General features: G+C 39.7%; 1 protein-coding gene across 1 annotated transcript; it reads right to left on the bottom strand.

Annotated features, from left to right (window-relative positions):
* Nucleotides 1-1068: 1068 nt before the first annotated feature.
* ctr9 (CTR9 homolog, Paf1/RNA polymerase II complex component) lies at nt 1069-14274 on the bottom strand. Its single transcript, XM_053513543.1, has 23 exons — nt 14138-14274; nt 11593-11691; nt 11226-11465; nt 11017-11134; nt 10196-10285; nt 9091-9347; nt 8885-8992; nt 8562-8798; nt 8377-8466; nt 7896-8024; nt 6722-6905; nt 6526-6614; nt 6230-6415; nt 6055-6142; nt 5062-5210; nt 4836-4952; nt 3649-3794; nt 3029-3100; nt 2648-2933; nt 2296-2450; nt 2076-2172; nt 1861-1973; nt 1069-1773 (listed from the first exon to the last, which is right to left on the bottom strand). Exons 1-23 carry the CDS (start codon nt 14180-14182, stop codon nt 1410-1412), a joined length of 3459 nt encoding a protein of 1152 aa, XP_053369518.1. The 5' UTR covers nt 14183-14274; the 3' UTR covers nt 1069-1409.
* Nucleotides 14275-17875: the final 3601 nt, after the last annotated feature.

The raw sequence follows: 17875 nt of genomic DNA on the forward strand, positions 1-17875 counted from the left end.
TGACCTTATCTAGAGCAACTTAGATTTTTATACCATTATATACCTGAGTGGTTGAGGGTTAAAGACCTGACAGCAGCTGCTGGTGATGCTGAGGTTTGAACCTTGTATAACAATGCTGATATTTACAGTATGATAACATGATTTCCTTATTTAGTGATTGAGTTAGAAGATGGAACAGAACCAGTCCTGTTCATTTTAAAGCCATCTTGGGTTTTAATTATAGAGTGCTTTTAACAATTGATATTGTCGCAGAGCAGCTTTACAAAATCAAAAGGATTATTTAGGTTTGTATGGAATTTGTATGTTTTTTTTTTTTTTTTTACTCATTGGTCCAGACTTTAGGGCCACTTGATTAATAAATATCTATAATGCACTTAAGATGAAATGTTATTGCTCCTGTAGCAATGGCTTGCACAGTAAATTTTATGGATAAAATTATTTTTGGAAGGTGCCTCATCAAGCAGTCTTGATGAACATCTAATAAAATATTAGATATTGCTTTTGAATTTTGATTAAATGGGTTAAATAAATAGTGCATCTGGCATAGACACAGTTGGCACACCTAGAAAAGATTAAAAATAATTTGACCATTGTGAACACTAGAGTGGAACATGAAATCCCAGGACTATCAAGGCATCCTGGTGTGCAAAACAGAATAATGACCCAAAACACATATAAACAGCCAATAATGGCCAAGTGGCATTCAGAGAGGTTTGTTCATGACGAGAGACACAAACATCCTGTTATCAGATAAGTCTCACTGAGAGCAATGTAAATCATTTAATTGCAGTGATCAATAAAAATCTGACTCCTAAAGCAATATTTTGCTGTTTTGAGGTGATCATTGAATGGTTAAGTTATTTTACTAACCATTGTGGATTTTTCTTTTAACAGAAGGGAACCAACAAAGTTGTTCATGCGTGTAGCTGTGAATGTTAAATGTAACTTTAGATTAATCAGATTTTACAATAAAGTAAAAAATTGACAGATTAGGACTTCTGATTATGCAATTATTAGAAAGTGTTTCATATAAACTGTAATCAAAGGTTTCATAAGAGAAGAAAATGATTTAATTCAAAATGATTTATTTCAATTCGGTACAAATGTACACATCTTGTTATAACGAATTAATTTCTGTCGTGTTTTCATGTTGCATCGTTGGTTTATTTCTGAAATATATCCACTGCATGAAAAACAAAAGAAGTTTCTAATACACCACCATGTCACTGTTTCCTCCACTAGGGAGAAGAAAAAATGGTTTGGCCATTTTGTAAAAGAAAAAGTCACCAAAGTATGATTTACTCAGCCAGTAGATAAACGTGTCTGAAGCAGAGACAAGACCTGACCTGATCAAGGACAGAACAACAACAGGAGCGCAAAATTCATGAAATGTTTATAGTGTGTTGGACTCAGTCACTGTCGTCGTCCGAGCCTCGGTTTGAAGCCTCGTTGTTCGACCCCTCGGGTTCGGATTCGTTGTCTGAGCGCTGAGGCGATGCCTCGTTTTCAGAGCCCCGATCCGAGGCTGGTGCCGGAGAACCGGGCCGGGATTCGTCCTCAGAAGCGTCAGAGCGGCTTCTCTTGCTCCCGTTGTCCGATTGCTCGGAATCGGACTGAGGCTGCGGCCTCCTCCTCTTCACGGGTCGTTCGCTGCCGGAATCGTCCTCGTCCGAGTTGGCCGACCGGCGGCGCTCTTCTTCCGATTCGCTGTCGGAGGCGATGCGTTTCTGGTGGCCGCCGCCGTCCTCGGATCCTGAGCCGCTGTCCCGATTCCTGAGACGCAACAAAACAAGCGGGATGTAAACAAACCGAGGAGCTGAATGATCATCCGAACAATCAGAAATACACAAAGACTCTCACCGGTCCTCGGCTATTTTCAGTCCGTCCTCATCTGAAGAGGAATCCGAGGAGGAAATGATGGCCTTGGATTTGATCTTCCCTTTAAGAGACGGCGGCAGACGCTCAGGTTTCGCCTAGCAAAAGAGAAAAAATACACAGTCACTGAGTGAGACGTTCAATTACCACAGTGATGTAATTCTCAAAATACAGAGTGACAGAAAGAGAGAGGTCTGTACCTTTTCAATCCTCTTGCGCTCTCTGGGTTTGCGCTGTTTCTTGGGTCTTGAGCCCCCCTCCTCGTCATCACTTCTGTCGTCTCCACCTTTAGCTGGTCTAAAGAAAGAAAAGCAAACGATCTTCATACTCGAGGCATTGAAACGTAACTCGTAATTAGGCATTTAACTAAAGATTGGCATTTATTTCTTTTCCATTACAGAACTCTCCTCCCCCTTTTACCTCCTCCTTTTCTTGCGTGGCTTCTTCTCTCCATCTTCATCTTCTTCCTCTTGTTCACTCCCGCTCCGTGGTGCCTTCTTCTTTTTCTTCTTGATGGGCAGCTCTTCATCGGAGTCGTCGTTGACAAAGTCATCGTATTCTGCTCCTTTTTTGCGCTATAAAATTAGGGGGGGGGGGCAATTATTGACTTAGTGCAACTATTTCTTAGCTCCACCCTTTATCTTTAAACAACAGTACATTATTCGAATTATTTAATTCTAACATTGCCTTTTTCCCTAACATGACAAACTATAGTTTGTTTGTTTTTTCCTCAAATAGAAGACAAAACCAGAAGCTGGCGATTAAATCTAACCCGTCCGCCTCCTCCTGATTTCTTCTTCTCTTTCGCGGACTCCTTCATCTCATCAGTGAAGGTGAGGAGGTTCTTGGTCTTCTCCACGAACTGCGCTCGCTGCTCCAGAAGCTTCTTCTGCTCCTCAGCCTCCTTGATCTTTCTCTCCTCTTGTTCTCGGAGCAGCTGCTGCCTGAGCAGCTCTCGCTCCTGGTCCTGCTTGGCTCGCAGCTCCTTCTCCTCCTCGTCCTGTTTACGGGCGCGGGCCACGTGGTACTGCGCCTGACTCAGCAGATCGGAGCACTGCCTGGAACGGGTACAACACGAGTTCTAAGTCAGCTCGACCCAGTCACAGAGCTCCTAACTTGTCTCATTTAACCATGACTCATGGTGTGAACCCACCTCGCTTCACTTGCAGCCAACGCCAAGTCGAATCTCATCTTGTCTCCGGCTTTACTGAGGTAGCTGAAGTACCTGCATGAGGACAAGGGTTTAGACATCAAAAATAATAATACTTCAAAAAAGAATGGTGTCCTCTTTAGCGCCATCTTCTGCATACGAGATGAAATACAACACAAGTCTTAATTGCAACTAAACTGCATATAAAACTCACTTTGTCGGACTTAAGAAAAAATCTGTCTTACGGATATTAATGGAACGGAACTCGGGACAAGCTGTATTACTAACAGCACCTTTAAACCCTAAAAGAGTGTAAATACATTGATAGGCTACGGTGTTTATCATGTAAGAACAGCTCATGCGACATTACACCACACTTCTCTTACTAGTCCTAACCAGTATCAGCTAACCATCTATCACTATCTTGCTCTCTAGATTAGATTTTTGTCTTTGATGTAGTTTCAGAAGCAAGAAACTATGCAAAAAAAAAAAAAATATATATATATATATATATATATAAAATAAAAGAGCTACTTTCGTCATTTCAATGTGTTTAGCCACAGTTGGATTAATCCATTATGTTATTTACTTTTTACGTTAAGGTTACCTCGTTGTAAGCGTACCTGTGGGCAAGCTCCAGCTCTTTCACTGCACTCAATACGGCCTTCAGGTTGCTCTTCTCGTCCTTCAGCACCAGAGTGGCGAGTCGCTGCAGCACCAAGGCCACGTTGAACATCAGGACCGTGTCGCTCGGAGCCACGTGACGTGCCTACACACACGTTTTTAAGTTTATATTTTCTGGATTGCAAATCATTTCTTTACTCTTCTATGCTTGCATAGGAATTTAATTTGCTTTAAAAGATTTAATCCTCGTTCAAGTCAAACCCGGAAATCATGATCGTGCAGAATAACAGCCGAGTTCCAAGTGGTGCATTGGAAAAAAATAAATTTATTAGCATTTACAGAAGACTTACGATGATGAGTCTTTCGGCCGCAGTAAAACATTTCGATGGTGCGAACGTTTAGAAAAAGGCAGAGAACCCGCTGTGACAAACTAAGTTTCTGAAGGAGCAATAACGAAGGTCTTTTCTCCCTGCTGCTATTAGACTGTACGACTAGAGCTGCTCCCAGTCAACCAGTCACCATAACACGTCATTACTGTTATATACTGTTGTTACAATATTTGAAATTTTACAATATCTTAAATATAGCTACATGATCTCACAATATAATTACAATATCAAAGATTTTTGTGCAATAGCAACTTTGCAATAACACCTTTTTAAAGTGTGCAATATTGTATTACCTACTGCAATTTAAATTTGAAAGGGTTACTATCGTTTATACACTGTACTGTCACTACGTTAATGTTGTCATGTAACAGAAATGTTCTCACTGTGGGACATTCAGCGAGTAAAACTCCTTTTCCTTAAAAATCGGCAGGTAACTTACGAGAGACGCGTGAAAACTGTACACACGATCATTCGCCAATTCGTTTATTCGTTCCTTGCATGTTACAGGAACTCAGCTGTTATTATGCACAATATCACAAGTCCCGGTTTGACTTGGACATCATTTGTAATTACATAACTACTAAACATTATGAAAGACAGATATATCTGATATTTATTACTATTCTAGACTGTATTAAAAATCACCTTACACTTTGGAAAAGCACAATTCATTTGAGCAAAAGCTGACTGAAAAAGTTCTGTATTAGTGCGGACATTTCATTAAATGAAAAAAGCCAATGAGTTCTCGCATACAAAGTAAATGGTAACGTATTATATTGTGGTTTGAGCGGACTGACCCTCAGCAGCATCTGTTTGCACTCCTGCAGCTTTCCGCACTTAAACAGCGCTCGGGCCAGGTACAGCAGCACCTCTGTGTTCTGGTACTTGTAGAATTTCTTCAGGCAGTTCTCGTACTACGACACGAGAAGAACGAGTGATGACGACAAACCTACAGAGCCTCATAATCCTTCATAATACAGTCAGTAAAATTGGGTTTGCTATTTGTTTCTTTTTCTCGCTCACCATCTGCACTGCGCTGATGTACTGCTTCTGCTCGACGTAAATGTGCGCCAGGTTCAGCCAGACGTCACTGATATCCGCTGTGGCTTCACGGACCTGCGCAAACACGTCACGTGCCTCACGGAAATACCCCTTGTGCGCCAAAACAGCTCCTGGATGATAAAACGCACAATACACTGCATGTAACTCTGACTTGACCCTTGAAAAAAAAATGCGCCCGTAAATACAGTAAGTCCCCAACTTACAAACGAGTCCTGTTTCGGGAGCACGTCCGTAAGTCAGATTTGTTCTTAAGTCCAACAAAGTCAGTCTTATACGCCTTTGACACGAATATAAAATGTAAATTATACCAATCTACTTGAGTAAATCTCAGTCCACTTTCCCCACACTGCCATCATGTGCGCAAAAACAGCGGTAATAAATCTCACACAGGTGTCAAGTGTAATAGTGTTGTTTTTGCGCCTTTAAATCGCGAGGGGAATCCCAGGCGCCATTTTGTCTCAGAACTGTTTTCCACTGTATTGGACTGTGAAATCCATAATTAGGATTATTCAACATATCCGTTATTATTAGGTAATCCTTTCGTGATGTGCTTTTAACGAATTTCAAAGCCATAAGCAGAGCATTTGCTTCTGCAGTAAAAACTGATCTGGGATGCGTAAACCCTGCTGTAATAGATTTGTTGCAAAGGCTGCTGCCACTTTATTTCCTGATCTTGATCAATCCTTGTATACTGAAGTATGCTGTGGTAATTTTCCTCTTATGTCCAGAAATTGCTGGTGATATTTGTTCTGGTGGGTTTTAGACTTTTTTTTTTTTTTTCTAGATCCAGATAGACGTTGGGCTTTTTGAGATTCCATAGAGCAATTCTGGAAAAATGTGTCTGTTCTAAGATGTTCAAAGTCAACTTTCAGGTTCCCTAAATGTGTTTTATAACGTAAACCACTCGAGTGTTCATGACTCTGAAACTTGGACAAGGAATTGGTGAATACGTACCAATGCCATTGGCAGCGTACAGATTCTTAGAGTCGTTCCTCAGAACCTGTTTATAAATGGCCAAAGCTCTGTCCTGGTGCCTCTTTTCCTGTAACAATTAGCAAAAAAAACAACAAATGAGCTTAGAAGATTCCTATGCACTCCCATTCTACCAAGACTGAACCAGATCTCGCACCTTTTCTCTGTCCCTTGTAGGCTGGTGTAGTGTCTGCAGCCAGACGTTTCCCAGCGCCAGCATGGAGTACGTGTCGTTCTGAGTAGACGGCTGCTTCAGGATACGCTCGAACTTCTTCTGGCCAGGACCCCACTCCTGCTTGGCCAAGTGGAGGTTTCCGATTAGGGACCAGGCGTCGGGGTGATCCTAAAATAACATGCAGAAACGCTATTAAACCCTGCTGGCAGAGATGATGAGATATTACATCTTAAACATCTGCAACAATTTGTTAATTGAAATAAATACACCAGGATTACCTGGTTAATCTGAAGAGCTTCTTTAAACCAATCAGAGGCTTCGTAGAAGTTGCCTTTGTCACGGGCCATTGCTCCGAGACGCAAGTAACCTATTGAAGATCATAAATTACAACTTCTATGTTAAGATAAAAAAATAAATAAACACTCCAAGATATCTAAAAATATGTACAAAATAAGTGAGATTGAGATTTCTTACAGTCGACATAGTTTGGATGTTCTCTCAAGATGTTCTTGTAGAGCTTCTCAGCCTCGTGAAACTCGCACATAGCCTCGTAGAGCCGTGCCAGGTTGTAAGACGTGGTAACAGAAATGGCGTTGTAGTAATGCTCATCGTGCTCGCCCTCTGCTTTGGCTCTCTCCAGAGAGGCTAAGAAGTATTTCTTATAATTTATTTTAAAAAAAAAAAAAACATACAGAGGCATTATGAGTAAAATATTTCTCTTTGATGGTAAAAAAAAGGACAGAAAAAACAAAAAATAAATCAACTAGTGTGTTTGTATGCAAAGACCACCAAAATCACCATGCCATGTTCTCCAATCCAGAACAGTTCAATTTCAATTCATTCAATTAAATTCAGTACAATGTCTCTTATCCAAACTTACCTAATCAAATTACATCTATTTCTATCCCAATGTCATTTCACCCAACCCTGTCCAATCCAATATCCTAATATCGACCAATCTCATCCTGCACAATGCAATCTCAAGTCTTATCAGATCGGAATGGAATCCTATACAATTCTGCGCAATCCAACCTTATCCAATTCCATCCCAACCTAAACCCATCTAATCCTGCTCAACTCCCATCACCATCCTGTCTGATCCTGACAATCCAATCTTAGCCAGTCTTCTCAAATCCAACCCCAGGCTCATCCTAGCCCAACGCATTGTAATTAATCTCTTCCAACCTAATTCTATCCCACTTCCACGCCTTAAACCCACTGATATAATCCCAGTGCAGGGAAACACCAGGATGGAAAACCAGTCTGTCTAAGGGTTTTATGGATACACATTCACACCTGGGGCAATTTTCCGGCCTCGGTTTCCTTAACTGGTATTTTTTGTTGAGGGAAATTTATCTGTTGAAGAAAACTGGACAACCCACAGAGACGACAAGAGAACATCTGATAGTTAAATGCAAAATGTACTATGAATGCATTAGAATAACTTATCTTATAACTTAACTGTTATCGTCGGTAAACGACTGATGGAACAAGTATTGAACAAATATACTGTGTATTCTGTATGTAAACCTACAAAGCAATTATTTCTTTATATAACCCAATTTGATCGGATAGACATTCCATTCGTTTGACTTTCCTCTAACTTGACCCATCCTACACACGAACCATCAAACAAACCTTTACCTACCTTTGCTTCTCCGAGATTCCCCAGTCTGAAGTGCAGAGCTCCCAGATTGTTAAGGATCTCCGGAGGCACGTCGGCTTGTACCTTCTCCTGGAGAATGCGCGTGGCTGTGCCGTATGCAGACAGAGCGCCCTGTGGGAGGAGAACGTGATTAGAGGGTTTGTTTTATTTAGATAATTTTTTTCCCCCAGATTTTCTCCCTAATTTAGTCGTGTCCAATTTCTGCTTGTCACAAGGGTCTCCCACATTAAGGCTACTACTACCACTCAGTCTGGAGGGCCAAAGACTATCACTTGTTTCTTCCGAACCACATGATTGCCAGCCGACCGAATCTTTTCGAACTGCACCATTGGGGGCAGTATAATAATAATAATATTATAAAAAATATTATATTATATTATATATATATATATATATATATATATATATATATATATATATACACTATATCACTTATAATCATACAAAAACAAATCTATTATACCTGGATGTCTGTCTGCTCTAGAATCTGAGCGAGTTCAATCCAGGCTTCGACATCGTCAGGATACTGCTCAGTGACTTTCTTTAAATGGCCCTAAAAACACCAAGACACAGATGATCAACACCTAATCGCTTCTTTGTTGTAGACTCACCTACAATTCACGTCACTTGTTAAAACCCGAGAATTACTTTAGCGATGTCTCTTTTCTCCTGGTCATCCGATGTTGCGTAAAGCGAACCGAGGATTTTCATGGTCTCATAGTTGTTTGGGTAGGCCTTTAAGACCTTCTCGAAGCACTGCGCGGCGTTTTCCTTGTCTCGTCGATACACGTACATCTGTCCCAGGCCGAAGAACGGCAGCACGAAGGTGGACGAGGCGAACTGGGTAGCTTGGTAGTAATACTGAAAGGCCTGGTCATAATCCTCCTAAACAAAAAAAGGGTGAAAAAAAGACCTTTAACGCTTCAACATGTTTAAACCCAGGCTGGTTTGATAAAGAACCTGGTTCTAACCTGAACGTGGAAGGAACGAGCTAACTGATAGCAGCTCTCAGCCTGCATGGCTTCAACCTCCGTGTTGTGGAAAGCGTGAAGAGCCAAATGCTGGACTTTACTGTAATCCTAGTGTAAGGGGAAAAACATTTTTAAAAAGATATTAGAAATGCACAAGGCAAAGCAAAAACATCACTTGAGCAAAACCTTCTTAATAATCTGGTTACCTTTTTGAAAAAGAAGTGGTTGGCGAGGTGGTTGAGAACCATGGGGTTGCTGGGGTCGATGGTGTAAGCTCTGGAGAGCAGCTGCACGCCGTTCTTGATGGAGTCGGCTTCTTTGTTGTTGAGTTCGAGGACGGCGAGACCGACCAGGGCGCCCACGCACTTCGGGTTGAGCTCGAGGGCGCGGCCGAAGGCCAGACGGGCTTTCTCTAGTTTGTTCAGCTTCACAAAGCAGTGGCCCATACCAAGTCTCACCTCAGCTACAACAACAACAAAAAACTTATTAAAAACATATTAAAGATAACAGCAGCAAACATCAATAATCAATCATCAGGGTAATTTTGCATTTTCAAGGTCACATGATTTGCTTGATTATATTTGTTGATGGGAACTTATTAGTCGCTCTTAGACTTAGACAACAGATTTTCTATTCATTTCTCATCAAAGAAAGTGTCTATTTAATTTTAAAACATAGGTACTGGTTTAAAGATAATGTTGCACAATTAACTGCAAAATATTTTTTTTATTAAAAAAAAAAAATCAATCTGTGCCATTATTTAATGTCAAAATGCTAAAATTTGTTACAGATGGTATACACAGTCATGAATTTATGTAGTTTATCAATAATTTTAGTTTTTTTTTTCTTAAAATATTTTCAAAATGATAAATAAATATTGATATATAAACAACCTCTTAATAATATCTTGTGTCATGATTTGCTGTTAATCCAGATTAATAGGTTTGAATCCTAAGTGGTACATTTAATAGTTAAATCCTAATCGCAACGTCTTACACAATGTGTGCGTGTTTGTTTGTTTTTTAATCCACTTGTGCGACTATCAATCAGTATCGAGTATTTTCACAGGTTGTGTTTATTTACAGATATTTTTATACCGTGTTTAATTTAACACACACTATACGGATGTTTACCCAAAAGCTTTTTGCACTAACGGACCAATTCCAATTTATTTTATGTTGCTTTATTGTAATTTGTATTTGCACTGATATCTTTTCTTTAACTACTCTAGTGCCTTAAATTGCCCCATGTGGATAATTTATTATTATTATTTTTTTTTAAAGAATAAAAAAATATATATATAATTCTCACCTGGACATCCGGGGTTTGTGCGCAGAGCTTTTTTATAGTAAGCCAAAGCTCCTCTGTAATCCTTCTTGTTGAATGAAATACAAGCCTTACCTGTAAAGATGACAACATGGTTACAAATAAGAATAAAAAAAAGAAAAAAAAGAAAAACATAACCACTTAATATTACATGCATTTTTTCGAGATCCTACAGATCAGTGAGTTTTTAAGGGCATGTTCACATTACACACTATGGATTTGTGACAAGGGGGGGTCCTTGAAACATAGCCAACTAGGGACTGTGTCCTGTTTAAGTGACCAAGTGGGGGGTGGGGGGAAATCTGAATCTTAAACAGGAGTTCAGATTTGCGACTATGCTTGATGTCACTTTATCATGGTGGAGCTCATAGTAAAAAGGAGAAATAAGAAATAAAGGCATGATTTAAAGTTTTAGTTACAGGGTGATAAATATCAAAGAAGCAAATCCGTTTAAATAAAAAATGTTTTTTTTTATCACTTTTTTCATCGACTGCGGCGGTACGGAAACTTTGAATATTTATTTTATTTATCGTGTAAAAAATATATATGAGATTTTAAGTTGAGAAATGCGCAGTTGTGATCGCAGATTAACATCATAAGAAGCCAAACAACTGCTCAGAAAATAAACTCTAAAAATAAGTCTACAAAATAGTACAGTACAAAAATATCAAGTCTGATATTTGAACATTTGACTTTGTACAGTATATAAAATGTTAATATAAAATGTTCAGCCTGAAATTTTCTTCCAAAAAAAAAAAAACACACCACATAGACTATGTGAGTGAGGTCACAGAGGAGTTTCCCACCCAGCAGTGCAGGGATGTTGTTCGTCGACTGGTTCAGGACGAAGTGAAACTGAGCGTCTGCCTGATCCATCTTGTCCCCTTCCAGTAAGCAAAAACAGGCTCGTCCCAACAAGTGGTTCTGTTATGTAGAAAAAGTGGAAAGTTTTCTATCTTTATCCTCTGCAATTTAAACATCCCATGTCTGTGCTCAGCCCTGCGTTCGCTCTCACCTGATCGTACATGATGATCTTATCCGCCATGGTGTACAGGAGAGTCGACTGATTGATAAGGTCCTTCTTCGCATCCTTGTTCTTCTCTTTGCGAGCCTGCTGGACGTAATACGCGGCAAGTGTATCCAGACAAGTCATCTGGTCCTTCTCGTGGTCTCTGTAGTCGAGGTTTCCGTCGATACGCGCCGCCTCCAGCAGCTTCACAAAGTCCTCCGTCTTCCCCTGTTTGTAGTACTCCAGCTAAAGAGTAGGCAGAGACAGTGTTAGAAATGAAAGATATCTAATTAGTTTGGGGAGATTACCTTTTTATGCAGACATACAAATGAAACTGAAAAGGAAAAAAAAACAAAAAAAAAAAAACACATACAGCAAGTGCGATCCATATGTGCAGCTGTGTGTGCTCCTGCTTCAGGATGCTGATCACTTCGTCGCCTTCAGGAAGTTGATCGAAGTCCAACTCGATCACCTGAAGGATCAAATGAAAGGAGATACAAAGAAGGAGCTAGTAACTATACAATTGTGTGTCGCTTTGGAGTAAAACAGCTTTGCATTCCCGAATAACAGAATCGTTTAACATCACCAGAGATTTATTGTATAACCTTAATCTAGTTATTCAAGTATAAGGCTCTTTATTTAAACCACTAATAATAATGACCTGCCTATTTTTTGTGTTTTATTCCAAACATTTTACCAACATGAACAGATGAAGTTCAAACTGCGTCTATTTTACACTATAAACTGTTTTACATTTTTGAGTTGCTAATGCTTAGATAAATTCGGTTTAATTCGAGTGATGAGACTAAACAGAATAACTTTAATAATAGTAGGGGTGGTAACCAGACTATAACAGTGTACTTTAAATCACAGGTCCTATTTTACAAAACATCAATAAAAATTATACATCTGTGCCAAGTTATTGAGTTTTTGAGTTATTGAAGCTGGTGTTCGCACAGGCGTGTCACGGGCGTGTTACAGGTATTCTCTTGGCAAGTAATCCGAAGTGGGTTGCCATTTCCTTTTCCAGAGTAACAGTTTGAAAATGGCAATTAGCTTAGCAGGCAGCACAAGGAGAACATGCAACCTACACGCACACAGACCCGATGCAGAAATCGAACCCGGGACCTGGAGGTGCAAGGCGACAATGCTAAGCATGAAGGCGAAATTAAGGGCTGATGAAACACTAAAGCAGCGTAACCAAAACATAAACAGGATAAACAGTGATAAAAACAGGAACTGAAATCCCGAATCAGATAGTCTTTACCAGGAAACTTGGGGCCCAAGGTGGGGTACTTCATGCTGTGCGGTAAAGATACATCTTCGTTTGAATACCAGATCATCATTAGGTGGGAAGAGGGATTGCACATAATGGGAATTGGAGGGAACTGGTTTAATGGGGTTAAAAGACATCATTAATTATATACTATGCTTCCTGTTCTGCTGAGCCACAAGTAAACCACTAGTAGTTAATATAACATCAATTTGTAACATGATGATCAAGCTATAACTCTCATACGATGGAAATATTTTATGCAATGAATTTTATCATATAAATTGCCTCTTCATAGACGCCTTTATAACCGCAACACTGATTTTCTTTTTTACTTATTTTTTTTTACACAAGCAAAATACATGAATTTACATTCTTCTTCTTTGTCTTTTGGCTGTTCCCTTTCAGGGAATATATATATACTTCATTTAAGGTTTAAAATGTCAAAATTAAAGATCATTAAACTCTATATGTGGCTTTTGCATCTTTAAAAAGTTTATTTTTATACATAAAAAATACCCTGATTTATGTTTTTTTATAGTTATAAGCAAAACATCAAATTAAAGAAGCGTTTAGGTTTTATCCGATTAATCGGAAAAATAATCGCCCAACTAATCGATTATCAAAATAATCATTAGTTGCAGCCCTAATCCTATCCATCCTTGTCACTCCCAAGGAGAACCTCAACATCTTCAGCTCTGCTACCTCCAACTCTGCCTCCTGTCTTTTCTTCAGTGCCACTGTCTCTAAGCTGTGGAGCATCGCTGGTCTCATCACTGTCCTGTACACCTTTCCTTTCATTCTCGCTGATACTCTTTTATCGCACAACACACCTGAAACTTTTCTCCACCCATTCCAACCTGCCTGTACCCGCCTCTTCACCTCCTTTCCACACTCTCCGTTGTTATGGACCGTTGACCCTAAGTACTTAAAATCCTGCACCTTCTTTACCTCTGCTCCCTGTATCCTCACCGTTTCTCTTGGGTTCCTCTCATTCACACACGTATTCCATCTTACTGCGGCTAACCTTCATTCCTCTGCTTTCCAGAGCATACCTCCACCTCTCCAAATTTTCTTCCACCTGTTCCCTGCTCTCGCTACAAAGCACAAAGTCATCTGCAAAATACTTATTTACATTAGGTACCATAAACAGTTATTCCTGAGCCTTTATTATTTGGTATTTTTTTAAACTAAGGGGCAAGTTTATATAATTAAACAGTAATTTAAGTAAACAATAATTTAACAATAGTAGCCTTTATTCACTTTATTTTTATGTGAACACCAAATAAGAGATGTAGTTGAATAACATAATACTTTATTATTATTATTATTATTATTATTATTATTAATAATAATAGAATAACACTAGACTTTGACATTCTGTATATCTTCACATCATGAGACATTACTTTAACCTGCTCTTCAAATCAGATTAATTAATTACAGTTTTATATAAAAAAAATTTCTTTGTGTAATAAAGACATTATAAACTCCACTGATGCGCCACTAGACATCTTTACTCTCTGCGCTAATCATAGCAGTTAGCACAGTTAGCTGCTAGTCGGCTAACTAACGACGCTGCACTTGGCTTTCTGATAAAGTTCAGAAATTATCCAGGTTAATGTGTAATAAAAAGTCTTCGCACCTCGTCTGTGTCCCGCAGGGGGATTTCAATGGATCCCCGAGACATGGTGAGGGTTTATATCCGGACTCTCCTCTCAGACCAGTTAGCAGTTTGGAGAACGCGCTAGCCGTCGCGTCGCTACGGGATGAAGATGGAGTTCATGTGAACAACAAAGTCTTGTACTTCCGGTGTCACGACTTCCGCGCGCTAAACGCAGGAAAGCGAAGGCGTGCGCGTGCGCGCGCGCGCAAGCACGTGACGGTGCGCGTTGACGAAACGTATTTACAAAACGAGGGGTTAGAAAGTCTGACAAAATACACAAGTGTGTGAATAAAAGAGAGGTTTTGTGTGTAGATTGGTCAGAACTCGCCCTTTCTGTGATATCTTTCCAGAATTTCTTCTGTCTGTCTGTCTTGCTGTTCTGTCACTCAAACCTTCTTTGTATTAATAAGTGAGGCTGAGAGTTCTGCTGTACAGAAAGACAGACATGTACATGGGCTTCAACATGAAATTATAGCTTTAACCTTTTAACTATTTCTACAGATTCTTTTTCCCGTCAACGACGAGTACTTTAGCTGGTGATTAATTGAACTTTGCTCAACGTAAAGTGTTAAAGCACTTAGTTATGTTTTCTAACAGTTGACACAAAGCGTACATACAGTATGTTAGGATTAACTCTTCATCATTATCATCATCATTATTATCATTTTATTATTAATATTATGGCAGTCAGGTCGTCATCACTGTGCCCTCGCACCTCCAGGCTCCTCTGTTGAGGAATTTGCATTTTTCTCCCTGTGCATGGCGGGTTTCCTCTGGGTACTCCGGTTTCCTCCCACAGTAGAAGCTGGACTTTCAAATGCATGCGGTAGAGCAATCAGAGTTTTACGGTGGTGTTGTATTGGCAGTCTTGTTTAAAGTACTTGAAAGTAATACTTGGGTAAAAGTACAAGTATCTTACCACCAAATTTTTGTTTATAAACTTTATTGTGGCTCACTCATAGGTAAACCTAATATATCAGGGTTTCTACACATTCCTAAACATCAAATTGTAAATCTATTTATTATTTCGAGAGGGACAAGAAATCAGTAGTGTACTTAAAAATCTGCTTGTTGAGGCTAGCACACAGGTAACCAAGATGCTACAAGTGGAAATGTATCAGAGTACAAAGTACAATTGTATTATTTATTTGGGAAATGTAGTGGAGTAAAAGTCAAAGTTGCCAGAAATATACATAACAAAGTGAAGTATAGATATGTGAAAATTAGGTACAGTAATGAAGCATTTAGTACGTCGTTAAATTACAAAACTGACAGCACTTTACATTAAAGTTCATTTAAATTGTGCATTAATGCATTATCAGGCGGCATGGTGGCTTAGTGGTTCGCACTGTTGACCTTCAGGTCCTGGGTTCAATTCCCGCACCTTCCCAGGTCCTACCACAATCGTACAAAATGGGAATAAAACCAGTAGTCACCGTCAGACTACAGAGGTTCATGGGTGGGACGCTGGATTAATGCATTATCAATTCAGTAATAATCAAAACCAACCTCACACACAACACCTGATGTTCAATTAGAAACTGTAATTGGTCAGCATGTCTTGATTAATAATAATAAAAAAAAATGTTTATATAGTCTTATAGACAGAAGAGTTTAAGGTGGGATGTTTGCAGATGACATTGTGCTTTCTAGCGAGAGCAGGGAACAGGTGGAGGAAAATTTGGAGAGGTGGAGGTATGCTCTGGAAAGCAGAGGAATGAAGGTTAGCCGCAGTAAGACGGAATACGTGAGTGTGAATAAGAGGAACCCAAGAGAAACGGTGAGGCTACAGGGAGCAGAGGTAAAGAAGGTGCAGGACTTTAAGTACTTAGGGTCAACGGTCCATAACAACGGAGAGTGTGGAAAGGAGGTGAAGAGGCGGGTACAGGCAGGTTGGAATGGGTGGAGACGACCAATGTTAGATGTTTTGGAGATAAAGTCAGAGAGACCAGATTGAGGTGGTTTGGACATGTTCAGAGGAGAGATGGTGAATATATCGGTAGAAGGATGCTGAGGTTGGAACTGCCAGGCAGGAGGTCTAGAGGAAGACCAAAGAGGAGATTTATGGATGCAGTGAGAGAGGACATGAAGTTAGTTGGTGTGAGAGAAGGGGATGCAGAGGATAGGGTTAGATGGAGGCAAATGATTCGCTGTGGCGACCCCTGAAAGGGAACAGCCGAAAAACAAAGAAGATATAGTCTTATAGAACAGGGTTAAAACAATTTAAACCATATAAAGTATGATTTCACCCTTCACTAGGGTGCAGTAATGCCTGATGATATTACAGATCACTCAGAAATACTTACTGGCATTTTAAAAACAAATTGAATTTATGACAAAAGTGTGTGTGTGAGAGAGAGAGAGAGAGAGAGAGAGAGAGAGAGAGAGAGACTCCTAAATGTATCTTTAAGCAGCGCATTTCTGGGTATAGCCAGTAGGTGGCAGTGTGTGAATTAGGAGCTCAGACATACAGTATTCAGTTTGAGTAATGAGAAGATTTCATCTCAGCTTCACATCATCATATATTCTACTGAGGTGTTGTAGGAAACATGGAGGGACTTTTATTACAGCCTTACATTTCTTTATTCTATAATTTACACAGACATAAATAAATAAATAAATAAATAAATAAGCTCCAATTTCCACAGACAACTCATAAATAAATGATTACAATTTTACAAGTACTAATGTTCAGCAGCTGTGTGTGTTGCAATGGGGAACATTTTCTTGCAGTAATCGGCTATTAATTGTCCATTTCATATCCACTTCAATCAGGTTATGTATATTATCCCATACAATACACATTATACACATATTATCTGGCCTGGGATCAACAGATGAGGTGAGAATGAAATCATTAATTCCATAAATCTGGAAGATTACTGATGTTAGTGCGGTGATTTACTCAGTAGTGTAAGTTCAAATATAAAGCCAGATGTTATGTCCATAGTCTCTCAGTACTTTTGTCTTATGATGAGCAGAAACAAGTCCTTTTATATTGTAATATACAGTATATTTATGTATCACGTATTAATTTCTAGGCGGCACAGTGGTGTAGTGGTTAGCACTGTCGCCTTGCACCTCCAGGGTCTGGGTTCGATTGTGCATGTCTCTGTGTGCATGGAGTTTGCTTGGTTCTCCCTGTGTTTGGTGGGTTTCCTCCTCGTACTCCGGTTTCCTCTCACAGTCCAAAGATATGCAGGTTAGGCTAGTTGGCGTTCCCAAATTGCCCGTAGTGTGTAAATGTGTGTGTGTGTGTGTGTGTCCCCTGCGATGGATTGGCACCCTGTCCAGGGTGTACCCTGCCTCGTGCCCTAAGCCTCCTGGGCTCCCGGTTCCTGCGACCCTGAATACAAGATAAAGCGTTATAGACGATGAGTGAGTGAGTGAGTGAGTGAGAGTATTCATTTCCACCTGACCTTACTGAAAACTTTGTTTCCCCACCGAGGATTTCACCATTACACATCCAAACTTTACACTCCCTAGCAAACTGAAGCCTTTTTTTCTGGTAAGTCTCACTAACAAGTGGTTTTCTTATCGTCACACACCTGTTCAGACCCAATCCTGTGAGTTCTCATCACGTTGTGTTCGTCTGGAAATCCTCTTACTTTCACTATTTAAAAAAAAGTACTGGGTTTTACTGTGTGTGTGTTTGTGGGTTTTTTTTTATGAAGCAACATCCCGAAGTGTTTAAGTGATCTAGAATCAAGTTTGTTT

Source organism: Clarias gariepinus, chromosome 15 (assembly GCF_024256425.1).
Source record: "Clarias gariepinus isolate MV-2021 ecotype Netherlands chromosome 15, CGAR_prim_01v2, whole genome shotgun sequence".
NCBI classification, from domain to species: domain Eukaryota; kingdom Metazoa; phylum Chordata; class Actinopteri; order Siluriformes; family Clariidae; genus Clarias; species Clarias gariepinus.